This window comes from Salvia hispanica, chromosome 6, assembly GCF_029641045.1.
Source record: "Salvia hispanica isolate PSC_SH4W2 chromosome 6, Shi_PSC_v1, whole genome shotgun sequence".
Taxonomy (NCBI): Eukaryota; Viridiplantae; Streptophyta; class Magnoliopsida; order Lamiales; family Lamiaceae; genus Salvia; species Salvia hispanica.
In genome coordinates this window covers 47,213,528-47,241,475 of record NC_142697.1, presented here as the reverse complement: position 1 = coordinate 47,241,475, position 27,948 = coordinate 47,213,528, and the positions used below count along the sequence as shown (strand labels likewise).

The following is a 27,948-nucleotide window of genomic DNA, read 5'->3' as shown; positions in this document are numbered from 1 at the left end:
TGTGACTAGTAAAATATTTGAGTATCATTAATAATGAGATATGTTTTGATAAAGTGTTGTGATAATTCAATTTCATAGATTAAATGGTTCGATTAATTATATAATGACGATTAAATCCCAATTTGAATCTCAGCCGTTGATTCAAAAAATCCATCATTAGAGAGTGCAGTCATCCAGCTCACAGTGTGGTCACCTTCTCCAAAATTCCCAATCCCATAAATCCTCACACAATTGAAACCACTGCATGAATCCGGACCTCCAATGGCGATTTCTCCTCTCTCCACACTCTCTCTCCTAATCTCGCTCCTTTTCACCGCCTCCTCCGCGCTCAATCCGCCGGAGTATCGCAAAACCTTCATCGTCCGCGTCCAGCGCGACGCGAAGCCCTCGGTCTACCCCACGCACACTCACTGGTACGAATCGACGCTGAGATCTATCTCCGATTCCGCCGGTGCGGCTTCCGGACGGGTGCTACACTCGTACGACAGCGTCTTCCACGGATTCGCGGCGGAGCTGTCGGCGATTGAAGTGGAGAAGGTGAGGAGCTCGCCTGGAGTGATTGCGGTGCTGCCGGAGCAGGTGAGGCACCTGCACACCACTCGATCGCCGGAGTTTCTAGGGCTGAAGACGGGGAATAGCGCTGGATTGCTGAAGGAGTCGGATTTCGGGTCGGATCTCGTCATTGGAGTCATCGACACGGGGATCTGGCCGGAGAGGGAGAGCTTCAATGATCGGGATCTAGGTCCGCCGCCGGCGAAGTGGAGGGGGAAATGCGTTGCTGGTGAGAAATTTCCGGCGAATTTGTGCAATCGGAAGCTGATCGGAGCTAGGTACTTCTGCAGCGGTTACGAAGCGAGTAATGGAAAGATGAATGAAACGACGGAGTTTCGATCTCCGCGAGATTCAGACGGACACGGCACCCACACAGCTTCAATTGCCGCCGGGAGATACGTTTTTCCGGCGTCGACTCTCGGCTACGCCCGCGGCGTAGCCGCGGGGATGGCGCCGAAGGCGCGCCTCGCCGCTTATAAAGTGTGCTGGAACGCCGGATGCTATGATTCCGACATCCTAGCGGCATTCGACGCCGCCGTAGCCGACGGCGTCGATGTGATTTCGTTGAGTGTTGGTGGAGTGGTGGTGCCGTACTATCTCGACGCAATAGCAATCGGAGCTTTCAGCGCTTCGGATGCCGGCGTTTTCGTCTCCGCCTCCGCCGGAAACGGTGGCCCCGGCGGATTGACGGTCACGAATGTCGCACCGTGGGTGACTACCGTCGGTGCGGGGACAATTGACCGCGATTTTCCTGCAGTCGTCAAGCTTGGGAACGGAAGGGAGATATCCGGCGTTAGTATCTACGGCGGTCCGGCGCTGGCGCACGATAAGCTCTACCCGCTAATCTACGCCGGGAGCGAAGGGAGCGATGGATACTCTTCCTCCCTCTGTTTGGATGGCTCGTTAGATCCTAATGTGGTGAAAGGGAAAATCGTTTTGTGCGACAGAGGGATTAATTCGAGGGCGGTGAAAGGCGAAGTTGTGAAGAAGGCCGGCGGCGTCGGTATGATTTTAGCTAACGGAGTTTTCGACGGCGAGGGATTGGTGGCGGATTGCCACGTGCTTCCGGCGACGGCGGTGGGGGCGGTGGCGGGTGATGAAATAAGAAAATACATCCAATCCGCCGAGAAATCGAAATCTCCGGCGAAGGCCACGATCGTATTCCGCGGAACGCGGCTCAACGTCGCTCCGGCGCCGGTCGTGGCCGCGTTCTCGGCCCGGGGTCCGAATCCGGAGACTCCGGAGATTCTGAAGCCGGATTTGATCGCCCCGGGCCTGAACATCCTCGCGGCTTGGCCCGACAACGTCGGGCCGAGCGGCATTGCTTCGGACAAGCGGAGCACGGAGTTCAACATACTCTCGGGGACGTCGATGGCGTGCCCCCACGTCTCCGGCCTGGCCGCCCTGCTGAAGGCGGCGCACCCGGAGTGGAGCCCCGCCGCCATCAGGTCGGCCCTGATGACGACGGCGTACAGCCACGACAGCCGCGGGGAGACGATGCTGGACGAATCCACCGGCAACGCGTCCACCGTGATGGACTACGGCGCCGGCCACGTCCACCCCCAGAAGGCCATGGATCCCGGCCTCGTCTACGACATCTCCTCCTACGACTACGTCGACTTCCTCTGCAGTTCCAACTACACGGCGAAGAACATTCAGGTGGTGACGAGGAAGGCGGCGGCGGTTTGCCGGCGCCGGCGCGCCCACATTGGGAATTTGAACTATCCCACATTGGCGGCAGTGTTCCAGCAGTATGGAAAGCATAGGCTCTCCACACATTTCATCAGGACGGTGACGAACGTGGGCGATCCGGATTCCGTCTACACCATGAAGATCCGGGCTCCGGCGGGGGTGGAGGTGACGGTGGCGCCGGAGCGGCTGGCGTTCAGGAGGGTTGGGCAGAAGCTGAATTTCCTGGTGAGGGTTCGGACGGAGGCGGTGGAGCTGTCTCCCGGGAGCTCGGTGGTGAGGAGCGGGTCGATCTCGTGGTCGGACGGGAAGAGGGATGTGAGGAGCGCGGTGGTGGTGACATTGCAGCAGCCTCTTTGATCAAGATTCTTGAATTGATCAAGTTGGTTTGGTTTGGTGGTGATGAATTGATGATTATCAATGTGAGGATGTGTTAATTATGATGATGGAAGGGAAGAGATGGGGGAGAGAGGGAGATCTCTTTCTTGGTGGGAGAAAAAAGGGTTGGATTTGGTGTATGGAGGTGTTGATGGTGGTGGTGGTGTGGTGATGAAGATGGTAGTGTTTTGTAAAAAAAGAAATAGGGGAATGTTGATGTTGGTGGAGGTGTACAAGATTATAAAAAAGTGATCATAATTCATGATCCTCTTGTGTTTATGAAATTATGTACATGGGAAATGCCTTATTCCAATCACAATCTTTACTTGGTGTTACTAAAACATTATGATCTTGGGCTTGGGAGCATGCAACTAAAAATGAATTCATGGAATTTATAATGGTTGGTCTTAATTTGCAAAAAGTTTTTCAAGTTTGAGGTTTTTCTGTTTTAGTCAAATCGTTTCAAGAATACTGTTTGGAGCTTTTTGCTATAAATTACTTCCTCCGTCCCCTATTAGCAGTCACTCTTTGACCGGGCACGGGTTTTAAGAAATGTAAAGAAAAGTTGGTTGAAAAAGTTAGGGGAATGTGGGACCTATTTTTTTAATATTAGTTTTATAATAAAATGTGAGTGAATTGAGTTAGTGGAATGTGGGACCTACTTACTATTTATGATAAAAATGAAGTGTGTCTCTTAATTGAGGACGGACCGAAATAGAAAAGTGTGACTTTTAATGGGAGACGGAGGGAGTAGTAAAAATAATGTTAAAAGCATCCCCTATGTTGAATGCTCCACCAAGTTAATTATGTCTCATTCGTGTATTTAAATATGTCTCATTCGTGTTAATTTAAATATACTGTAGATTCATAACATTGAAATTTTTGAAGGAAAAATTTTCTTCCGATTTTGTTCATATTTCTAAAACACTGAGCCTACACTCACCCAACCATTTTTTTTTTATGTTTTCTTTAAAAAAAATGAAATATCTCACTAAAATGAAAAAAATCTACTAATTAATGATTTTCACCAGCCCAATCGTAGTGGTATAAAGGCCTCGACCAATGTAAATTGGGCTGAATGCCTTTTAATAGGCCCAAACAAATACCACATAGCCCTAAAGCCTTAATTGAATTACTGCTATAGATTTCATAGCAATCATATAGTGGCTGTTTGCGTAATAAAAATAAAGTAGTATCATATTAATAGTAATCATACAAAGTAAAATTAGACATGATAGAAATATGATTATATAAGCAAAAGCAAAAGACAAAAGAGAAAGAGAAAAGGAAAAGAGAAAGAAAAAGAAAAAGAAAAAGAAAAAGAAAAAGAAAAAGAAGAAAGAGTTGTTACTTAAATATTACAGAAAGAGAAAAGAAAAAGAAAAAAGAAAAAGAAAAAGAAGAGTTGCTACTTAAATATTACTCTGTAGGGGTGCGTTATGGTGACACCATCTTTAAAGTGACAACGTATCACCAACCTCGGGCTGCCATGTGACACACTATCCTGCAATATTAGGGGCGTATCCAACAATATCATAGTAGACGTTTTAGATGGATTTTTACGGATTGCATGATAGTATTACGTAAATTGCAGTGTAGATTGTTTAATATTGTATTATTGTCTACAATGCAACATAACCGTATATGTCTATATATATACTGCAATTGAAATATTCTATGCCTATACTGCAATACTCAACAATCTATACTGCAATCCATATATTACAATCTGTACGCCTACTAAATGAATATTGTTGGATACGCTCCTAATATTGCTGGATAACGTGCCACGTGGCAGCACGAGATTGGTAGTATGTTGTCACTTTAAGAATGGTTATTAACCAAAGGAAAATATTATTTGCATAGCTCAAAGGTCTGTTTTACATTGCACTACTCACTATATATATGCTGGTGTGGACGCATCGTACACAAACATACACAAGAAGTAAAAAGAAAAAACACACACACAACAACAACAATGAGTGGGAAGGAAAATGAGATAGAAGAGAAGGAGGTGGAGATGGTTGATCACTGGAACCACGAGCATCCACTTTCTCCGGTGGAGAATGTTCAACGACGTGCTTGTGATGGCTGTCGACGGTCATTTAGAGGTAGTGAGAAAGCCTATGGATGTAACCAGAAATGTGGGTATGAAAGGCTACTACATGAAGACTGTGCAGAGGCGCCGAGGAAGATCAGGCACGCAATGCACCCTCAACACATACTCACTCAGCAATTCAACACTTGCGATGTTGTAGCAAAGTGTTCAATTTGCCAATGGCTCACCTGGGGATTTTTCTACAGATGTACGAGCACAGAATGCACGGTTGTGATGCATATTAGATGCGCGCAGGGCAGCGACGTGATGTATGCAGCCGAAGATGATGAGCAGCAGAGTAGCATCATCATCATACATCATCCGAGTCACCCCAACCATGAATTGAAGTTGTTGAGGAGAAGGTGTTCATTCAAGTGCGATGCTTGCGGCACCACAGGCGCCAAAGGGAGTTCCTCCTACACATGCACCGCAGATGCTTGCCAGTATTGGATCCACGAGAGATGTGCTTCATTGCCTCAGAATATCCAAAGGGAGGAACACCATCACTCCCTCTGCCTCTCTTTCCATGTCCCACCTCAGTATCTCAAAAATGACTACACTTGTGAAGTGTGCAGAAAAAGATTAATATCCAAACATTGGATATATCACTGTGAGCTTTGCAGCTACGCTGTCCATCTCAGCTGTGCCTTCATCAAATCGCTCCCAATTACTAGGTATAATTCGTCCATATATCTTTCTTCATTATATAAACGGTAAAGGTCAATTTTGGTCCTAAACAAATGACCAAAATACGAATTTGGTCCAAAACCTTCACTTTTAAAAAAACAGGTTCATAACAAATGAAAAACTCGACAACGTAGTCCTTTTTATGACGGTTCCGTCAAAAAACTAATGGTCAACGCTAATTGCACAGTGGCATGACTGTTAGTTTTTTGACAGAATCGTCAAAAAAGGACCACTTCGACAAGGATTTCATTTGTTATGGATCTGTTTTTAAAAAGTAAAATGTTTGGACCAAATTCGTATTTTGGTTATATATTTAGGACCAAAATTGACCTTTACTCTTATGCAAATCCAATATTTTATGTTACAGCACTGGTTTTCTAATGATTAAATGTGTATTTTTGTTGCATTGCATATAGAGAGAAGGGGATTATGGAGTTTCCAATAAGTGATGTAGGTGCGGACCTAATTGGAGCTTTTCTAACCAGACAAGGAGTTGATACACATACACATACAAATTCACTCATCCTTGATCATCAAGATGATGTTAATTATGAGTTCCACAATCACAAACTCAGATTAGTCTCCTCCTCCTCCTCCTCCTCATCATCGTTTCAAGAAGAAGTTTTAGAAGGAGAAAATAGTGATGATGATGACGAGGAAGACTACTCTTGTAGAAAGTCGGAGTTAATATGTAATGGGTGCATTACTCCGATACTTGTAAAACAAACATCATCTTCCTCTTCTTCTTCGTCTTCTTGTTCAGATAATAGTAGTAGTAGTAAAGATAACTACTACAACTACATGAGATGTAGCGTCAGATCATGCAAATACTATCTCCACTTGGCGTGCTTCCGCTTGCCAACTCAGCTTCCCTCTCTTCCTCTCCTCCACATACATGATCACAACCTTGTCCTTAAATCCGGTGACAAACTTAAACCATGGGAGTGGTCATATTGCAGAGTCTGCAACACATCTACTAATGGTTTGTTTTATGCTTGTACAAAATGTGAAAATTTCAGAGTAGATATAAAGTGCGCTTCAATGCCGGGCACCCTATATCACGTAGCTCACCCGAACCACTCCCTCAACATTCTCTCCCGAATATATACAACGGGACGAGGTCACCTATTTTATTGTAATTCCTGTGGATTCAGGATACATAATATAAATGGCTACACATGCGGCACCTGTGATTTCATCGTGCACGTTGGATGCACGGGGCTTCCGGCATCAACCACCAGCCGTAGATGGGACAAGCACCACCCGCTGCCTTTGACACACGACGCCACTCTAAACCATCCTGGTGATTTCCACTGCAATCAATGCGAGCGGGAAATGAACCCAAAGAGCTGGATGTATCACTGCCGCAGCTGTGATATATCCTTCCATCCGGAATGCCTCAAAACTACTTCCGGCCAGTTTAGAAACATCAAGTTTGGTCAAAAATACGCGATCGCCAGAGCTCACTGCCACACACTCACCTATCAAATTCTCACTACAAAACGCTGCTGCGACGTTTGTGGTGGGAATAGGCATGAAGAGAATGGTTTTTACTGTGCATTATGCAACTTCTTCGTTTGTTTCTACCGCTGCGGTAAAAATATGATCAAAGATGGCAACATTGAGGCCGTGGATTGAAAAAAAACCCTCAATGTTTACCTTTTTATTCTTCTAGACTTATGTTTCTACTAAAATTTTCACTTCTTCACGTGCTTAAAGATTAATGACATTTTTCTTAGCTATATTAACCCGTGATTATGTGTTTCTTGGTAGTAATTAAACATCAATTCAAATAAATATTTAATTTTTTCGGAATATTGATGCATTAATGTTCATCATATGTCACACTACCATTTATTTCCTAAATTAAACCTTAAATTCCATTGTTTCTTTGAAGACCAACTGAGCTATTCGGGCGGGTGATTAATTAGGCACCTATTTCTTTCTTGTCCCAACGTGTGATTCAACATCGATTCAAATCATATGTTTTAGATTTTTAGTATTCATTTTTTCAAATCAGTGACATTCGTTTTAATATACACCAAATAGTATAAAACTACAAGTTATTCATGCAGATTTTTGGCCTACATTAATTAACACAATTTATAAATACTACTCCCTCCATTCCACAGTAGTGGAGTCAATTCCCTTTTTAGTAAAAGTCAACATATTTCTTCTCACTTACTTTACTTTCTCTTACTTTTTCATTTCTGACTTTATTTTTCATTTACTTTAACTCACCTAACACATATTTTCTTAATCTCCGTAGCAAAAAGAAATGTCTTTCACTACTATGGAATGAAGGGAGTATAAAATATGAGCAATTATGGCCTATCCAACTCTCACAATTAAAGACGTCTTAATGTACATCATATAGTAGGAGTATACATGATAGAAATCTTTGAAGCTGAATTCAAAGAGAAAAGTAAAAGATATAAAGACAAAATGTGAGGACATAAAAAGACAAACAACTATGCAAAGAGAAAGACAAAGGCAAATACACAGAAATAAAAAAGGAGATTCTTGGATTGGAATTGAATTAAGTGTTGATTGTTATCCAATCTTTTCTCATATTGGATGTTTTGTAAATTGTATGGTCACCTGTGAAAGCCTAATTAATTTCATGCATAAGTGGTCAATTATAAGGGATTTGTTTGAAATGTGGTAAAATGAAGCACAATAATGATGATTTTGATCAAATAACACGTCAGTAGTGAAGATCAATGGGTGTGAGGTTTATAAATCAAATAAAATATCTCTTCTATTAGGTCAGTCTTTCAGGATGAAATTTACTGTTGGATATTTTTGGTGTTTGTTTCGCCGAAAGATGCTACAATCTAGACGATGTAAAGTTGTAAGAAATGTAGATGAATATTGATAGAGAAAGATTAAAGGATTCAATCATGTATTTATCTTTTAAGAATAAAAAGAATAATTTTTAAATTAAAATTACTTTTGTTATAGTATGATATATATGGTCATGTTAAAATGTATATAGTATCCAATTTTCTGATTTAGTCAAATCGTTTCAAGAATAAAGAAGTATACTAGTATAAGTTTGGAGCTTTTTGTTCCAAATCATAAAAATAGTATCATTGCAAATTAATTATTGGAGCTGATTTGGGTGCTGCTTTTTATGATTTGTGATGCACATAATTTTGTATTTCATCTGTTTACAAACATCATGCACCCCCTATGTTGAATGTTATTTATGCTCCACCTACTTGCAATGAATTTATACTTCAATACAAGAAAAATAATTATGTTATACACATGGTAGAATTAAAGCATAAAATAAATTGTTGCATCTAGTATACGATGACCGAGTTATGGAGTGATCAGAAATGAAATTATATGATTGAGAGCATCTCCAATGGGACAGACTTCCCATCGCCCTTCCCAAAAACACCTCCTGTCACGTCATATTGGGAAGTCCGCGCCGGACGTCCGCGACTCGCCACAATGGCGCCCTTCGCGGCGGACGTCGGCACGCCCCTCCCGTGTCCTTAAGGGACGTCCGCGTCCTTCCCACGCAGCCCCAGTGGCAGACTTCCCCGACGCCCTTCCCGGAAGCCTTTCCGAAGGGCGACGGGAAGGGCGCTGCTGGAGATGCTCTTACAATTCGTATGGTAATGATGTCTAGTTCCATGTTAATTTGAATATACTATTAGATTCATCACACTGAAAATTTTGACAGAAAATTCTTTGTTTCCATTTTATTCATATTTCTAAAATTTAGGCGCACATTAGCCCATTTTTTTAATGGTTTTCTATTAAAAGGAAATGTCTCATTAAAATAAAACAATAATGATTTTTTCCAGCCCAATTGTAGTGGTCTAAAGGCCATCCACCAGTGTAAATTGGGCTGAATAAACCTTTTTAGTGGCCCAACTAAATACCATAGAGGCCTAAAGAGTAGTTTTCTTAGCCATATGGAGTAGCATATAGCGGCTTGTTTAAGGACAAAACTAAAGTATCTTATTATATTATACTCTTGCAATAGTAGTGGACTAGTGGTAGTCATACAAAATAAAATTAGACGTGATAGATATTTGACTATATCGGAAAAGCAAAAGCAAAAGTAAAAGCAAAAGCAAAAGCGAAAGCGAAAGCGAAAGAATGGTTGCTTGATATTATCACCGTCCAATAATAGCAGTCACATTTAGTATGAGCACAAATTTTAAGAAATGTAAAGTAGTGGATTGAAAAAATTAGTAGAATACGAAGTCCACTTTTTTATATTGATTTAATAATAGAATGTGAGTGAAGTGAGTTAGTGGAATGTACGGTCTATTTATAATTTATGATAAAAATAAAATATGACTCTTATTGTGCGATGGACCGAAATGATAAAATGTAACTTTTATTATGGGACGGAGGTGTAGTGCTGCTCTATTTAATTTGCTAACGTTATTAGAAGTTTTTTGTGATTTTTCAATTTTGAAAAGATAGTATTCCTTCTATCAAATACCTTATATTTTTTTTATTTGCATGATCATCAGTAAATGTTCCATTTTATTTTTATTATTTGTTACAAGTGAACCTCACATTCCATTAACTCATTTGACTCACAATTATTATAAAACTAATACTCCCCCCGTCCCTTAGAAATAGAAACTTTTGAAACGACATGAGTTTTAATACAAAATTAGTAAATTAAGAGACATAGAAAGAAAAGTATGTTAGTGTAAAATGGATCCCGTCTCATTAGAGAGATAAATTTCGAAAGTTTTAATTTTTAGGAGACAGACTTAAAAAGGAAAAAATTCTATATTTAGGAGATGAAGGGAATATAAAAGTAGATTCACATTCCACTAAATTTTTGACCATTTTCCTTTATGAAATTAAATAATTTTTTAAAATCTGGAATGGTCAAATATGTGAAACAAAAGACACGAGACAAAGGGATAGTGAAACAAAAACACTTTGAATTTTGCGATACATTATTCTTTGCTGACATGGGAAGTTGTTGTATGATTCCATAGAGTATGTTTCACTATGTATACATACGTTCGTCTGGACACACACACACAAACACAAGAAGTAAACAGAAAATACACACACATATACACAATAAGAATGAGTGAGAAAGTAGAAAATGAGATAGAAGAGAGGGAGGAGGAGAGAGAGATGTTTGATCATTGGAACCACGAGCATCCGCTTAGTCTGGTGGAAACTCGTGGAAGAGGACAATGTGATGGTTGTCTAAAGTATTTTAGAAGAGGAGAGAAATGTTATAGATGTAGCCAGAAATGTGGGTATGGTGTCCATCTACATGAAGACTGTGCAGAGGCGCCGAGGAAGATCAGGCATGCAATGCACCCTCAACACACACTCACTCAACAAAACAGCCTTGACGGTGGCCACTGTTCAATCTGCCAATTGCTTGTTTGGGGAATTTTCTACAGATGTATGAATGCAGAATGTGCGTACATGGTGCATATCAGATGCGCGCAGGGCAGCGACATCATGTATGCAGCCGAAGGTGACAAGCGCACCATACACCATCCGAGTCACCCTGAGCATCAACTCTTGTTTCTGAGGAGAAGTTGTTCATTCAAGTGCGATGCTTGCGGCACCACAGGCGCCAAGGGGAGTTCCTACGCATGCACCAATGATGATTGTGAGTATTGGATCCATGAGAGATGTGCTTCCTTGCCTCAGAATATCCAAAGGGAAGATCACCATCACTCCCTCTCTCTCTCTTTTCATCTCCCATCTCTATATCTCAGATATGAGTACAGTTGTGAAGTGTGCAATAAAATATTAACTCCCAAACATTGGGTGTATCATTGTGAGCTTTGCAGCTATGCTGTCCATCTCACCTGCGCCTTCAACAAATATATCCCCACCACTAGGTATTGTATATCTTTCTTCATTATGTAAATCTAATTATATTGTAATGTTCTTCATTATGTAAATCTAATTATATTGTAATGTTGAAATGTGTGTTTTTGTTGCATTGAATATAGAGAGAAAGGGATTATGGAGTTTCCAATAAATGATGGGGCTGTGGGAGAGGACCTAATTGGAGCTTTTCTAGGGAGACAAGGAGTTGATACACATTCACTCATCCTTGATCATCAAGATGATGTTGATTATGAGTTCCACCATCACAAACTCACATTAGTCTCATCATCATCGTCGTCATTTCAAGAAGAAGAAGAAGATGATGATGATGACGATGAAGAAGATTACTCATGTAGAAAATCGGAGTTAATATGTGATGGGTGCATTACTCCGATATTTGTGAAACAAGCATCATCATCCCCGTCTTCTTCTTCTTGTTCAGGTAGTAGTAGCAGTAGTAAAGATTACTACTACTACATGAGATGTAGCATAAGATCATGCAAATACTATCTCCACTTGGCGTGCTTCCGCTTGCCTCCTCAGCTCTCCTCTCTTCCTCTCATCCACGATCACAGCCTTGTCCTTCAATCCGGTGACAAACTTAAACCATGGAAAGGGCAAGAATGCAGCGTCTGCCGTAAATATACGAATGGTTTGTTTTATGGCTGCACAGAATGCGATGAATTCAAAGTAGATATAAAGTGCGCTTTAATGCCGGACACCATATATCACGCAGCTCACCCTCCACACCCCCTCCACCTTCGTTCTGCACAACATACGAGTATGAGACGAGGTTTCATCCATTGTGATGCCTGTGGAGGCTTCATATATGATGTTAACAGCTACGAATGCGGCAGCTGTGATTTCACAGTGCACGTTGAATGCGTGGGGCTGCCTGCGTCAACCACCATCTACAGATGGGACAAGCACCACCCGCTGCTTCTCACGCACGACGCTACTCTAAACCATCCCGGTGAATTCTACTGCAATGAATGCGAGCGAGAAATGAATCCCAGGACTTGGATGTATCACTGCCGCAGCTGCGATATATCCATCCATCCGAGATGCTTTCCAACTACATCCGGCTACTATAGAAACATGAAGTTGGGGCAGGAATGTCATGTGAACGCAGAAACCCATCCACACCCTCTCACCTATCAACTTCTCACCACAAAACGCCGTTGCGACATTTGTGGTCGGGATAGGCATGATTATCTTGGATTTTACTGTGCATCATGCAACTTCTTCATTTGTTCCTACCCCTGCGGTAAAAAAATGATCGAAGATGGCAACATTGAGGCCGTGGATTGAAGAAAAAGCTCAATTGTGGACTTATGTTTTTGTTTTATCTTATCTTGTTTGTTGAGTGTGTTTTTAATTTAATGAAGGTTGTAGCTTGCTTTTTTTTAAGGACATTTTTCTAACTTACTTATACTTAACCTGTGATTATGTGTTTCTTGCTAGTCATTGAACATCAATTCAAACAAATACTGTATTTATTTTTCAGAATCAGGACGTATTGATATGTTCATCATATACGACTCTAAAAGTTATCAGTATGATTTTTTTACTGAAGTAATACTATAACCCAATTTAATATTATAAAATATGAGCAATGACTGATTATCCAATTCCCAGACTTTTCCTAGAAGTAAGATGGAAAAAAATCTATAAGCTGAATCCAATGCAATGTTGTACTCTTGTCACAAACTGTGAGAAAAGCAAAAGAGAGAGACTAAGATAAAGAACAGAGAAATAAAGAAAAAAAGATTCTTTGATTGAATTAAGTGGTGATGGCTTCATATTCCTTTCTCATATTGGAAGTAGTGTATGATTCATGTACTCCAATTTATGTAAGCTGGTCACCTATATGTAAACTTGTGATTCAACATCAGTACCTTCAAATTAAATTTTTTAGACTTTTAGTATTTGTTTTTTAAAATTAAGGGAACGCGTCTTAATGTAGATTATATATGTATACTGCGGGATAGTTTGGGGTAGATAACTCCTTTATCTCTATCTTGGAGATATTTGACCTAAAATATAGAGAATAAAATAAGAGAGTGAATGAAGTAGGAAAGTAAGATAATTATTACCATATCGGAAAATGACTCAACTATGAAAGAACTTCCCAAAACGACTCAACTATGGTGGAATGGAGGGACTACTAGTTATTCATACGGAATTTTCGTCTAAATTAATTAACACAATTTATTACTACTATCAAATATGAGCAATGATTGCTTATCCAACTCTCACAACTTTTCAAATTAAGGACGTCTTAATGTACATCATATAGAAATGCTGGAAATCTTTGAGCTGAATTCAAAGAGAAAAGTAAAAGATATAAAGACAAAATGTAAGGACAGCAAAAGACAAACAACGACACAAAGTGAAAGACAAAAGACAAAGGCAAATACATAGAAATAAAAAGGAGATTCTTGAATTGGAATTGAATCAAGTGGTTATTTTTATACATTCTTTTCTCATATTGGAAGTTTCATATAATTCGTTCTATTCCAATTTATGTGAGCTGGTCAACTATGAAAGCCTAATTAATTTCATGCCTAAGTTGTCAAAGGGATTGGTTTGAAATGTTATTGTTGAGTCATACTCCATATAGCAATAACTAGCAGTAAGGCATTCTATTTCTTTGTTGTATTAACTTGTGATTTAACTTCAGTTCAATATTCACTTTTTCAAATTCAAGACATATAAATGTATATCATAGTATACTACTAGTAATAACAGTAAGAAATGCTAAAAATCTTTGAGTTGAATTCAAAGAAAAAAAGCAAAAGAGTAAAAAACAATATATGAGAAAGCAAAAGACAAATCACAAGACAAAGGGAAAAGCAAAAGTTGATGGTGGTGGTGATGATTATCAATGTGAGATGTTTTAATAAGTAAAGGTCCAAATCATAAAAATAAAATCATTGCAAATTAATTATTGAAGCTGATTTGGGTGCTGCTTTTTATGATTTGAGATGCACATAATTTTGTAGTATTTCATCGATGAACAAAGTTAAATATCAAACAGATAAGTTTAAGCTGTAACTTGCAATGAATTTTGTTATACACATGGTCATAAAATAATTTTGTTTACTTCAATACAAGACAAATAGTTTTGTTATACACATGGTCATAAAATAAATTGTTGCATCTAGTATATGTAGACAAATATCAAATCTTAATTCTAGTTTCCGAGTTATGGAGTGATCTGAAATGAAATTATAGTATGATTTACAATTCGTATGGTAACAATGTCTCGTTCCATGTTAATTTGAATATATTAGATTCACCACATTGAAAAATTTGACAGAAAATTCTTTCTTTCCATTTTATTCATATTTCTGAATAAACCTTTATAGTGGCCCAACTAAATACCATACAGGCTTAATGAGTAGCTTTCTTAGCCATATGGAGTAGCATACAGCGGCTGTTTAAGGAAAAAAATAAAGTATCTTAGTATTATACTACATCAATAGTAGTATAGTCATGCAAAATAAAATTAGAACGTGATAGATATATAATTATATCGGAAAAGGAAAAGGAAAAGGAAAAGAGAAAGAGAAAGAGAAAGAGAAGAGTTGTTGCTTGATACTACTGTATTAACTTTGTTAAGACGGTGTTTGGTTTTCTAAATAAAATAATACTACTAAAATATAATTTAGGATTAAGCTAACTAATTATCCCATGATTATATATCTAGGATTGAATTGTAAAATTGAATTTTTATGAACCAAACACCCTACATACTTAATCCCGGGATACAATCTTGCAAACCGAACACCCTCTAATAGTATTAGAAGTTTTGTGTGATTCAGTTTTGAAAAGATAGTATTCCTTCATGTCTACCTATTAAATACCTTATATATTTTTTTTATTTGGACGATCATCAATAAATGTTCCATTTTATTTTTATTATTTGTGGTAAGTGGACCTCACATTCTATTAACCCATTCTACTCACAATTATTATAATACTCCCTCTGTCCCTTAGAAATATGTACTTTTGAAACGGCACGAGTTTTAATGCAAAATTGGTAACGTAATGAAGATAGAATGAAAAGTGCGTTAATGTGAAATGGATCCCGTCTCATTAGATAGAAGGAAATTTCAAAAGTTTTACTCCCTCCGTCCCGGATAATTCGGGTCACTTTGACCGGGCACGGGTTTTAAGAATTGTAATGGAATGTGGGTTGAAAAAGTTAGTGGAATGTGAGTCCTACCTTTATATATTAGTTTTATAATAAAATGTGAGTAGGAATGAGTTAGTGGAATATGGGGTCCACTACCAAAAATGGTAAAGTTGAAGTGAGACAAATTATGTGGGACGGACCGAAATAGAAAACTGAGACAAATTATCTGGGACGGAGGGAGTAATTTTTAGGAGATGGACTTAAAAGGAAAAAGAAATTACAACTATTTTTAGGGGATGAAGGGAGGGGATGAAGGGAGTAGTATTATTCCACTAAATTTTTAACCATTTTCTTTCATAAAATTAAACAATTTCTTAAAATCTGGACTAGCCAAATATGTGACATTTAATGCGGATCGGATGGAGTTAGAAACCGGTTTTTATGTGTGTCTAATTGAGAAAAATAAAAGGCATAAGACACGAGACAAATGGAGAGTGAAAGATACATTATTCTTTGCTGACATGAGAAGTAGTTGTATGATTCCATAGTATATTTCACTATATATGCATATGTTCGTCCGGACACCTCCTCACACACACATAGACAAACACAAGAAGTAAAAAGAAAATACACACATACACATAAGAATGAGTGAGAAAGTAGGAAATGAGAGAGAAGAGAAGGAGGAGAGGGAGATGGTTGATCATTGGAACCACGAGCATCCACTTACTTTGGTGGAAGTTCCTCCTGGAGATAGATTTTGTTTTGGGTGTTTTAGGAATTTTACAAGAGGAGAAAAATGCTATGGGTGTAGCCAGAAATGTGCGTATCAAAGACTACTACTACATGAAGAGTGTGCAGAGGCGCCGAGGAAGATCAGACACGCGATGCACCCTCAACACACACTCACTCAACAACACAACTTTGAAGATGTGTTAGTGTGGTTGCAGTGTTCAATCTGCCAAAGGTCTGTCTGGGGAATTTTCTACGAATGTACGAGCGCAGAATGTACGTTTGTGATGCATATCAGATGCGCGCAGGGCAGCGACATGATGTATCCAGCCGAAGGTGACAAGCGCACCATACACCATCCGAGTCACCCTGAGCATCAACTGTTATTTCTGAGGAGAAGGTGTTCATTCAAGTGCGATGCTTGCGGCACCACACACGCCAAAGGGAGTTCCTACACGTGCACCAATGATGCTTGTGAGTATTGGATCCATGAGAGATGTGCTTCCTTGCCTTCAACCTTCAAAAGGGAAGACCACCATCACTCCCTCTCTCTCTCTTTTCATGTCCCTTCTCAATATCTCAGATATGACTACCGTTGTGATGTCTGCAGAAAAAGATTAGTAACCAAACATTGGGTGTATCATTGTGAGCTTTGCAGCTACGTTGTCCATCTCACCTGCGCCTTTGACAAATCGCTCCTCACTACTAGGTACGTGCGCGTGTGTAATCAATATTCTTGATTATGTATGTTAGTTAGTACTCCCTCCGTCCCAATAAATATGAAACGTTTGCTTTTCAGCACAGGATTTTATGTAGGGTTGTTTTGTGAGTTAAAGAAGAGAGAGTAAAGTAAGAGAGAAGTGAAAATAGAGATAAAGTTATTTCTATTTTAAGAAACGTTTCATTTTTAATGGGACAACCCAAAAAGGAAAACATTTCATTTCTAGTGGGACAGAGGGAGTACATCATAAATTTTTTTTTGTAATATTGAAATGTGTGTTTTTGTTGCATTGAACATAGAGAGAAAGGGATTATGGAGTTTCCAATAAATGTTGTGGCTGTGGGTGAGGACCTAATTGGAGCTTTTCTAAGGAGACAAGGAGTTGATACAAATTCACTCATCCTTGATCATCAAGATGATGTTGATTATGAGTTCCATCATCATAAACTCAGATTAGTCTCATCGTCATCATCATCGTTTCATGAAGAAGAAGAAGAAGAAAATGGTGATGATGACGATGACGAGGAAGACTACTCTTGTAGAAAATCGGAGTTAATATGTGATGGGTGCATTACTCCGATACGTGTGAAACAAGCATCATCTTATTCTTCGTCTTCTTCAAGTACTCCTACTAAAGATTACTGCTACTACATGAGATGCAGCATGTGATCATGTAAATACCGTCTTCATTTGGCGTGCTTCCTCTTGCCAACTAAGCTCACTTCTCTTCCTCTTCTCCACAAACATGATCACAACTTTCTCCTTCAATCCGGTGACAAACTTAAATCATGGGATGGGTCGGTTTGCAGCATCTGCCGTAGATATACGAATGGTCTGTTTTATGTCTGTATAGAATGCGATGAGTTCATATTAGACATAAAGTGCGTTTCAATGCCGGACACAATGTATCACGTAGCTCACCCTCAACACCCCCTCAACCTTCTATGGAAAGAAGATACTGAGATACGAGCTTTCGATTTATGTGATAGCTGTAATGATGTCGTCCGGGATTATGATTATAGGTATGCATGCGGCAGCTGTGATTTCACCTTGCACTTTCAATGCGCGGTGCTACCGGCATCAACCACCAGCCTTAAATGGGACAAGCACCACCCGCTGCCTTTGATGAACGATGCCACTCTAAACCGTCCCGGTGATTTCTACTGCAATCAATGCGAGAAACAAATGAATCCTAAAAGGTGGATGTATCACTGCCGCAGCTGCGATATATCCTTCCATCCGCACTGCTCTCCAACTACAACCGGATACCATAGAAACATCAAGTTTGGTCAAAAGTATGTGATCCCCACAGCTCACTGCCACACACTCACCTTTCAAACTCTCACTACAAAACGCCGCTGCGACGTTTGTGGTCAGGATAGGCATGAGGATATTGGATTTCACTGTGCATCATGCGTCTTCTTCATTTGTTTCGACACCTGCGCTACAAAAATGATCAGAGATGGCGATGTTGAGGCTGTCGATTGACATGCTTACCTTTTTCTTCTTGTATACTACTCCCTCTTTCCCATTTAAAATGCAAGATTTGTGAATCGACACGGGATTTTATGCAGTGTTGTTTTGTGAGTTGATGAAGAGAGAGTAAAGTAAGAGAAACGTTTCATTTTAAATGGGACAACCAAAAAAGGAAAACGTTTCATTTTTAATGAAACAGAGGGAGTACTACTTTGTGTTTCTAGTCTTACCGTATTTGTTTGTGTGTGTTATTTCTCTGCTGTGTTTACTTGTGATTCAATTTGGTCCTTAACATATAACGATTTTTTGATTTTGGTCCATAACATTTTCTTTTGAATTATTTGGTCCTTAACAAATAAAAATCGATCACATTTGGTCCGAAATGGACGGAAATGGTTAAATCTAACGGTCAACGAATATTACTTGAATTTTGACCTGATTAATATTCAATTAACTATTTTTTTTATTTTTACAAATCAATTAATATTCAGCAATAGAGAGGAGAGCGGTCAATCACGACGCCGATTTCAGGTTTCTGCATGATTGCATTTCCGATCTCTTCGCGGATCGATTGAGATTGGACATGGAGATGTTGAAATTGGGGAAATTGAACCGAATTAGCCTCGCCGCGAAATGGTGCCCCTCTCTGTGTTCATCGTTTGACAGAATCACACTGCTGTGTGAGACCATAGCGAAGAAGGTGTTTCCGGTGGCGGAGTTTCCGGCGTATGAAAGCGTGGAGGAGACGTATTATGCGTATAGAGTGAGGGATCGGCTGATGAAGGAGGTGCTTGTGCCACTACGGAAGGCGTTGCAACTGCCGGAGGATGAACACGGCGGTGAAGTGGCGGAGCTGCAGTGGAGGAGAATGTGTGCCGGAGATTGTGTTTTGGATTCGAGGGCGCGGTGCCGGCGAACCAGAAAGGGGTGGCGTACTGCCGTAGTTGATTGAATATTAATAAAAAAACAGTTAATTGAATATTAATCCGGTCAAAATTCAATTAATATTAGTTGACCGTTAGATTTAACCATTTCCATCCAATTCGGACCAAATGTGACCGATTTTTATTTGTTAAGGACCAAATAATTCAAAAGATAATGTTATGGACCAAAATCAAAAAATCGACATATGTTAAGGACCAAAAAGGACCTTTACTCTTCATTTTTTCAAATTCAGGACGTATTAAAAGCAAGAAATGCTAACATCTTTGAATTGAATTTAAAGGAAAAAAGCAAAAGATAAAGACAATATATTAGTAGAAAGCAAAATACAAATCACAAGACAAAAAGAAAAGCAAAAGTTACGTTCTTTTCTCATTGGAAGATTTGTATTGTATCCGATCTACATGAGATGAAGCTGATTTGCGTGCTGCTTTTTATGATTTGAGATACCCTTAATTTTGTACTTCATCGATGAACAAAATTAAATTTCAAACAGATAAGTTTCAGCTGTTTATAAACATCATGTTAAAAGGAGGCACCCCCTATGTTGAATGTTATTTATGCTCCACCAACTTGCAATGAATTTTATACTTCAATACAAGACAAATAATTATGTTATACACATGGTAGAATTAATGCATAAAATAAATTGTTGCATCTATAAAATGTAGACAAATTATCAGATCTTAATTCTAGTTTCGGACTTAAAGGATGACCGAGTTATGGAGTGATCAGAAATGAAATTATATGATTTACATTCGTGTGGTAACGATGTCTCGTTCCGTGATAATCTGAATATATTAGATTCATCACACTGAAAATTTTGACAGAAAATTCTTTCTTTCCATTTTGTTCATATTTCTAAACACTCTGGCACACATTAACCCAACATTTTTTTAATATGTTTTTCTATTAAAATGAAATTTCTCACTGAAATAAAAAAATAATGATTTTTGCCAGCCCAAATTGTAGTGGTCTAAAGGCCATCCACCAGTGTAAATTGGGCTGAATAAACCTTTTTAGTGGCCCAACTAAATACCATAGAGGCCTAGAGAGTAACTTGGATCAACTATATTATTTCCTACTCTATCTACTAAATGATGGTAGAGTTCATCACTTATGTTTGTATGTATAGTAGATGAATAGGAAATGACACAGGTGATCCTCATCGGAAAGAGTAGTTTTCTTAGCCATATGGAGTAGCATATAGCGGCTGTTTAAGGACAAAAATAAAATATCTTAGTATTATACTCCATCAATAGTAGTGTAGTGATATAAAATAAAATTAGACGTGATAGATATATTATATATCGGAAAAGCAAAAGAGAAAGAGTTGTTGCTTGATACTACTACTTTCAAAAGCTAAAGAGAAAGAGAAAGAGAAATAGTTGTTGTGTGAGTGATTCAGTTTTGAAAAGATAGTATTCCTTCATGTACTATTTTTTTTATTTGGACGATCATCGATATATGTTCTATTATTTTTACTATTTGTGAGAAGTGGATCTTACATTCCATTAACCCATTCTACTCACAATTATTATAATAGTCTCTCCGTCTCTTAGAAAGAGGAACTTTTGAAACGACACGAGTTTTAATGCAAATTAGTAACGTAAGAGAGATACAAAGAAAAGTGTTTTAGTGGAAAATGGATCTTGTCTCATTAGAGAGAGAAATTTTGAAAGTTTTTATTTTTAAGAGAATGACTAAAAATGTGAAAAAATTTATATTTTTAGGGGACGAAAGGAATAGTATAAAAAAGTGGGTCCACATTCCACAAATTTTTTGACCCACTTTCCTTCACAAGAACAAATAATTTCTTAAAAACTGCACTGGTTAAATATGTAACATTTAACTAGTCAAATATGTGACATTTAACGGGAATCGGAGGGAGTAAGAAATACTAGCAGTAGCTTTAATGTGTGTGTCTAATTGAGAAAAGCAAAAGACAAAAGACACGAGACAAAGGGAGAGTGAAACACATTGATTTTTGTGATACATTATTCTTTGGTGACATGGGAAGTTGTTGTATGATTCCATATAGTAGTATGTTGCACTATATATACATATGTTCGTCTGGACACCTCCTCTCACACACACATACAAACACAAGAAGAGAAAAAACAAACACACACACACACACACACATAACAATGAGTGAGAAGGTAGAAAATGAGAAAGAAGAGAAGGAAGAGAGAGAGATGGTTGATCATTGGAACCACGAGCATCCACTTAAATTGGTGGATGCTCCAGCTGGTCCTGGAGGAAGATTTTGTTATGGGTGTCTAACACATATTAGAAGAGGAGAGAAAGGTTATAGATGTAGCCAGGAATGTGGGTATGATGTGATACTACATGAAGAATGTGCAGAGGCGCCGAGGAAGATCAGACACGCATTGCACCCTCAACACACACTCACTCAACAATTCAACCTTGACGACGTGGAAGGAGGCCACTGTTCAATCTGCCAAAAGCATGTCCTAGGAATTTTCTACAGATGTATGAGCGCAGAATGTACACTTGTGATGCACATCAGATGCGCGCAGGGAAGCGACATGATGTATGCAGCAGAAGGTGACAAGCGCACCATACACCATCCGAGTCATCCCGACCATGAACTGAAGTTGTGGAGGAGAAGTTGTTCATTCAAGTGCGATGCTTGTGGCACCACAGGCGCCAAAGGGAGTTCCTACACGTGCACCGATGATGCTTGTGAATATTGGATCCATGAGAGATGTGCTTCCTTGCCTCAGAATATCCAAAGGGAAGATCACAATCACTCCTTGTCTCTCTCTTTTCATGTCCCACCTCAATATCTCAAATATGACTACAGTTGTGATGTCTGCAGAAAAAGATTGTTATCCAAACATTGGATTTATCATTGTGAGCTTTGCAGCTACGTTGTCCATCTCACCTGCGCCTTTGACAAATTGCTCCTCACCACTCGGTATAATCAATACTCTTTCTTGAAAAATTGTTGTTTTATATATGCTGAAATGTGTGTTTTAATTTGTTGCATTGCATGTAGAGAGAAAGGGATTATGGAGTTTCCAATAAATGATGGGGCGGACCTAATTGGAGCTTTCCTAAGGAGACAAGGAGTTGACACACATTCACTCATCCTTCATCATGATGTTGTTGATTATGAGTTCCACCATCACAAACTCAGATTAGTCTCCTCCTCATCATCATCATCATCATTTCAAGAAGAAGAAAATGGTGATGACGATGATGATGAGGAAGACTACTCTTGTAGAAAATCAGAATTAATATGTGATGGGTGCATTACTCCGATACTTATGAAACAATCACCATCATCTTCTTCAGGTAGTAAAGATTACTACTACATGAGATGTAGCATCAGCTCATGCGAATACTATCTTCACTTGGCGTGCTTTCAATTGCCAACTCAGCTCTCTTCTCTTCCTCTTCTCCACATACATGATCACAACTTTGTCCTTCAATCCGGTGACAATCGTAAACCATGGCGGTGGTCCATTTGCGGCGTCTGTGGCACATTTACTAATGGTTTGTTTTATGGCTGTACAAAATGTGATTATGGCTTCACAGTAGATATAAAGTGTGCTTCAATGCCGGAAACCATATATCACGCAGCTCACCCTCCACACCCCCTCAACCTTCTCTCCCCAGAAGATACTGAGATACGAGCTTTCGATACATGTGATGGCTGTAATGGCCTCATCTGGGGTGCTAATAATAGCTATGCATGCGGCACCTCTGATTTCATCGTCCACTTTCAATGCGCGGTGCTGCCGGCATCATCCACCAGCCGTAGATGGGACAAGCACCACCCGCTGCCTTTGACTCACGACGCCACTCTAAACCATCCCGGTGATTTCTACTGCAATCAATGCGAGCAAGAAATGAATCCAAAGAGTTGGATGTATCACTGCCGCAGCTGCGACATATCCTTCCATCCGGAGTGCCTCAAAACTACATCCGGCGGGTTTAGAAACATCAAGTTTGGTCAAAAATATGTGATCGAGGGAGCTCACTGCCACACACTCACCTATCAAATTCTCACTACAAAACGCCACTGCGACCTTTGCCGTTATGATATGCATGAAGGTCTAGGATTTTACTGTGCATCATGCATCTTCTTCATTTGTTTCGAACCCTGCGGTCAAAAAATGATCGAAGATGGCAACGTTAAGGCCGTGGACTGACAAAACAAGTTCAATATTTACCTTTTTCTTCTTGTATACTAGAAGTGTTTTTATCTCACCGTTTATGTTTATGTGTGTTGTGTTTAATTCAATCAAGATTGTAGCTTGTTTTTAATTTACATTTTGTGATACTTAATTTTACTCCTTCTCATGCACCTACAAGTATTTCTTTGTTGTACAGTATTAACTTGTGATCATTCAACTTCAGTTCAAATAATATTTTAATATTCATTTTTCCAAATTCAGGACGTTTGTAACAGCAAAATCTTTGAGTTGAATTCAAAGAAAAAAGCAAAAAGTAAAGACAATAAGTATATGAGAGAACAAAAGAAATATTACAAGACAGAGAAAGGCAAAAGTTACATTCTTTGCTGAGATGGGAAGTTTTGTTATGATTCGATTTCTGGCCTGTTAATGTTTCCATATAACTCTGTTTGAAATTAGGAGTTCTAATTGAGTCAGACACGAGTTTTAAGAAACACTCCTCTATAAAAGAAGGTTGATGGAAAAAGATAATGGAACACATAGTCTCATTTTTATATATTAATAGTTTTATAATAAAATGAGTTGAATGAAGTCAGTGGAATGCGAGACCTATTGTCATTTATGGAAATAGTGTACCAGGACTCCTAATGTGGGATGAACTTAAATGAAAAATTAAGACTCCAATTGTGGAACGGAGGGAGTACTGCATATATACACACACAAGCATAAGAAGATTAAAAACCACAGGTATAATAATGAGTGAAATAGAAAAAAAGATAGAGATGGGAGGGGAGGAGAAGGATGAGGAGAGAGAGGTGGTTGATCATTGGAGCCACGAGCATTCACTTACTTTGTTGGAGTGATCAGAAATGAAATTATATGATTTACAATTCGTATGGTAAAGATGTCTCGTTCAGTGTTAATGTGAATATATAAGATTCATAATATTGAAATTTTTGACAGAAAACTTTTTCTTTCCATTTTATTCATATGTCTATAACACTGATTAACCAAACATGTTTGTGTGTGTGACTGTGTCTCTATTATAGAGAAATGTCTCACTGAAATTGAAAAAAAATTATGATTTTTACCAGCCTAATTGAAGTGGTCTAAAGGCCATCCACCAGTGTAAATTGGGATGAATAAACCTTTTTAGTGGCCCAACTAAATACCATAGAGGCCTAAAGAGTAGTTTTCTTAGCCATATGGAGTAGCATATATGATTATATCGGAAAAGCAAAAGAGAAAGAGAAAGAGAAAGAGAAAGAGAAAGAGAAAGAGTTGTTGGTGTATGGTAGTGGTGTGGTGATGAAGATGGTAGTGTTTTGTAAAAAAGAAATAGGGGAATGTTGATGTTGGTGGAGGTGTACAAGATTATAAAAAAAGTTATCATAATTCATGATCCTCTTGTGTTTATGAAATTATGTAGATGGGAAATGCCTTTTTCCACTCACAATCTTTACTTGATTTTACTGGACTACAAAATTATGATCTTGGGCTTTGAGATCATGATTTAGTCAAGTATAGTTTCAATGAGAATAGTTAAAGGTACAAATCATAAAAATAATATCATTGCACATTAGTTATTGTAGATGATTTGGGTGCTGCTTTTTATGATTTGAGATGCACATAATTTTGTATTTCATGAACAAAATTACATTTCAAACAGAGAAGTTTCAGCTGTTTATAAACATATGTCATTTTCTACTCTATCTACTACTACATATACACAAACATGATATATGATGGTGGAGTCCATCACTCATATATGTATATATGTAGTAGGAGATGGAGTAGGAAATGACATAGGTGATACTCATCGAAAAGAGTAGTTTTCTTAGGCATATGGAGTAGCATATAGCGGCTGTGTAAGGACAAAAATAAAATATCTTAGTATTATACTCCGTCAATAGTAGTGTAGTCATACAAAATAAAATATCTTAGTATTTCACTATATATAGATATGTTGGTGTGGACACCTCCTAACACACACAAACACAAGAAGTAAAAAGAAACACACACACACACACACACAACAATGAGTGGAAAAGTAGAAAATGAGATAAAAGAGGAGAGAGAGATGGTTGATCATTGGATCCACGAGCATCCACTTACTTTGGTGAGATCTCGTGGAGGAGAATACTGTTATGGGTGTCTAACGTATTATAGAAGAGGAGAGAAAGGTTATGGGTGTAGCCAGAAATGTGGGTATGGAAAACTACTACATGAAGACTGTGCAGAGGCGCCGAGGAAGATCAGGCACGCAATGCACCCTCAGCACACACTCACTCAACAGTTCAGCCTTTTCGGCGTGGAAGGAGGCCGCTGTCCAATCTGCCAATGGTATGTCTGGGGAATTTACTACAGATGTACGAGCGCAGAATGTACAATTTTGATGCATTCCAGATGCGCGCAGGGCAGCGACATGATGTATGCAGCCGAGTGTGACAAGCGCACCATACACCATCCGAGTCACCCTGAGCATCAACTCTTGTTCCTGAGGAGAAGTTGTTCCTTCAAGTGCGATGCTTGCGGCACCACAGGCGCCAAGGGGAGTTCCTACTTGTGTACCAATGATGATTGTGAGTATTGGATCCATGAGAGATGTGCTTCCTTGCCTCAGAATATTCAAAGGGAGGAACACAATCACTCCCTCTCTCTCTCTTTCCATGTCCATCCTCAATATCTCAGACATAAATACCATTGTGATGTCTGCAGAAAAAGATTAGTAACCAAAAATTGGGTGTATCATTGTGAGCTTTGCAGCTACGTTGTCCATCTCACCTGCGCCTTCGAAAAATCGCTCCTCACCACCCGGTATAATCAATATTCTTGTCTCATCCATATCTTTATTGAAAAATTGTTGGTTTATATATGTTGAAATGTGTGTTTTATTTTGTTGCATGTAGAGAGAAGGGGATTATGGAGTTTCCAATAAGTGATGTGGGTGAGGACCTAATTGGAGATTTTGTAAGGAGACAAGGAGGAGATACACATACACATTCACTCATCATTGATCATCAAGATGTTGTTGATTATAAGTTCCACAATCACAAACTCAGATTAGTCTCCTCATCATCATCATTTCAAGAACAAAAAGAAGAAAATAGTGATGATGATGATGAGGAAGACTACTCATGTAGAAAATCGGAGTTAATATGTGATGGGTGCATTACTCCGATATTTTCTTCAGGTAGTAATTGTAGTAGTAAAGAATACTACTACATGAGATGTAGCATAAGATCATGCAAATACTATCTCCACTTGGCTTGCTTCCGCTTGCCACCTCAGCTCTCCTCTCTTCCTCTCATCCACGATCACAGCCTTGTCCTTCAATCCGGTGACAAACTTAAACCATGGAAATGGCAAGAATGCAGTGTCTGCCGTAAAGATATGAATGGTCTGTATTATGCCTGTACAAAATGCTATAGCTACAAATTAGATATAAAGTGCGCTTCAATGCCAGACACTATGTATCATGCAGCTCACCCTCACCATTCCCTTAACCTTCTCTCCAAAGAAGATACTAGGAAACGAGATAACCTTAAATGTGATGGCTGTCCTGATTCCTTCTTTGTTGCTTGTAATAGCTATGCATGCGGCAGTTGTGATTTCATGGTACACTTTAAATGCGCGATTTTGCCAGCATCAACCACCAGCCGTAGATGGGACAAGAACCACCCGCTGCCTTTGACACACGACGCCACTGTAAACCGTCCAGGTGATTTCTACTGCAATCAATGCGAGAAAGATATGAATCCCAAAAGCTGGATGTATCACTGCCGCAGCTGCGATATATCCTTCCATCCATATTGCTCTGAAACTACATCCGGCCGGTATAGAAACATCAAGTTTGGTCAGAAATTTCTCATCCCCAGAGCTCACTGCCACACACTCACCTTTCAAATTCTCACTACAAAATGCCACTGCGACGTTTGTCGTTACCCTCAGCATGAATCACTTGGATTTTACTGTACATCGTGCGTCTTCTTCATTTGTTTCCACTCCTGCGGTGAGAATATGATCGAAGATGGCAACGTTGAGGCCGTGGATTGAAAAAAAAAGCTCAATGTTTAGTAGACTTATGTTTTTCATACTTTCAAATACTGAAAATTTTTACTTCTTCACATGCTTAAAGATTAAGGACATCTTTCTTAGTCATATTAACCGTGATTATGTGTTTCTTGGTAGTGTCTGAACATCAATTCAAAAAAACAACATTTATATTTTCAAAATCAGCACGTATTAATGTTCATCATATATCACACTACAAGTTCCTAAGTTGAACTTTAAGCTCAATGGTCTCTTTGAAGACCAGCTGAGCTAGCCGTGTGAGCGATTAATTAAGAACCTATTTCTTTGTTGTATAAAATTGTGATTCAACACCAGTTCACATTATATTTTTTAGATTTTTTGTATTTGTTTTTTCAAATTAAGGCACGCGTCTTAATGTAGATCATATATATACTGCGGGGTAGATAATTCCTCTATCTCTATCTTCGAGTTATTTGAC

The 27,948-nt window shown here is 39.0% G+C and overlaps 6 protein-coding genes and 1 pseudogene across 6 annotated transcripts; all 7 read left to right on the top strand.

Moving 5' to 3' along the window:
• Nucleotides 1-175: 175 nt before the first annotated feature.
• On the top strand, nt 176-3,040 carry LOC125207313 (subtilisin-like protease SBT1.5). The gene has a single exon (XM_048106600.2). It carries the CDS (start codon nt 262-264, stop codon nt 2,599-2,601), a length of 2,340 nt encoding a protein of 779 aa, XP_047962557.2. The 5' UTR covers nt 176-261; the 3' UTR covers nt 2,602-3,040.
• Nucleotides 3,041-4,577: 1,537 nt separating this feature from the next.
• Nucleotides 4,578-7,156, top strand: LOC125204883 (uncharacterized). The gene is made up of 2 exons (XM_048103643.2): nt 4,578-5,391; nt 5,821-7,156. Exons 1-2 carry the CDS (start codon nt 4,598-4,600, stop codon nt 7,040-7,042), a joined length of 2,016 nt encoding a protein of 671 aa, XP_047959600.2. The 5' UTR covers nt 4,578-4,597; the 3' UTR covers nt 7,043-7,156.
• Nucleotides 7,157-10,389: 3,233 nt separating this feature from the next.
• Nucleotides 10,390-12,681, top strand: LOC125207011 (uncharacterized). Its single transcript, XM_089060321.1, has 2 exons — nt 10,390-11,262; nt 11,377-12,681. Exons 1-2 carry the CDS (start codon nt 10,403-10,405, stop codon nt 12,563-12,565), a joined length of 2,049 nt encoding a protein of 682 aa, XP_088916447.1. The 5' UTR covers nt 10,390-10,402; the 3' UTR covers nt 12,566-12,681.
• Nucleotides 12,682-15,925: 3,244 nt separating this feature from the next.
• Nucleotides 15,926-18,547, top strand: LOC125204707 (uncharacterized). Its single transcript, XM_048103423.2, has 2 exons — nt 15,926-16,836; nt 17,148-18,547. Exons 1-2 carry the CDS (start codon nt 16,043-16,045, stop codon nt 17,515-17,517), a joined length of 1,164 nt encoding a protein of 387 aa, XP_047959380.2. The 5' UTR covers nt 15,926-16,042; the 3' UTR covers nt 17,518-18,547.
• On the top strand, nt 17,740-18,336 carry LOC148924056 (protein VACUOLELESS GAMETOPHYTES-like). The gene has a single exon (XM_089061671.1). It carries the CDS (start codon nt 17,740-17,742, stop codon nt 18,334-18,336), a length of 597 nt encoding a protein of 198 aa, XP_088917797.1.
• Nucleotides 18,548-21,349: 2,802 nt separating the features above from the next.
• LOC125207010 (uncharacterized) lies at nt 21,350-23,591 on the top strand. Its single transcript, XM_089060299.1, has 2 exons — nt 21,350-22,210; nt 22,292-23,591. Exons 1-2 carry the CDS (start codon nt 21,417-21,419, stop codon nt 23,448-23,450), a joined length of 1,953 nt encoding a protein of 650 aa, XP_088916425.1. The 5' UTR covers nt 21,350-21,416; the 3' UTR covers nt 23,451-23,591.
• Nucleotides 23,592-25,449: 1,858 nt separating this feature from the next.
• On the top strand, nt 25,450-27,533 carry LOC148924055 (uncharacterized; annotated as a pseudogene).
• Nucleotides 27,534-27,948: the final 415 nt, after the last annotated feature.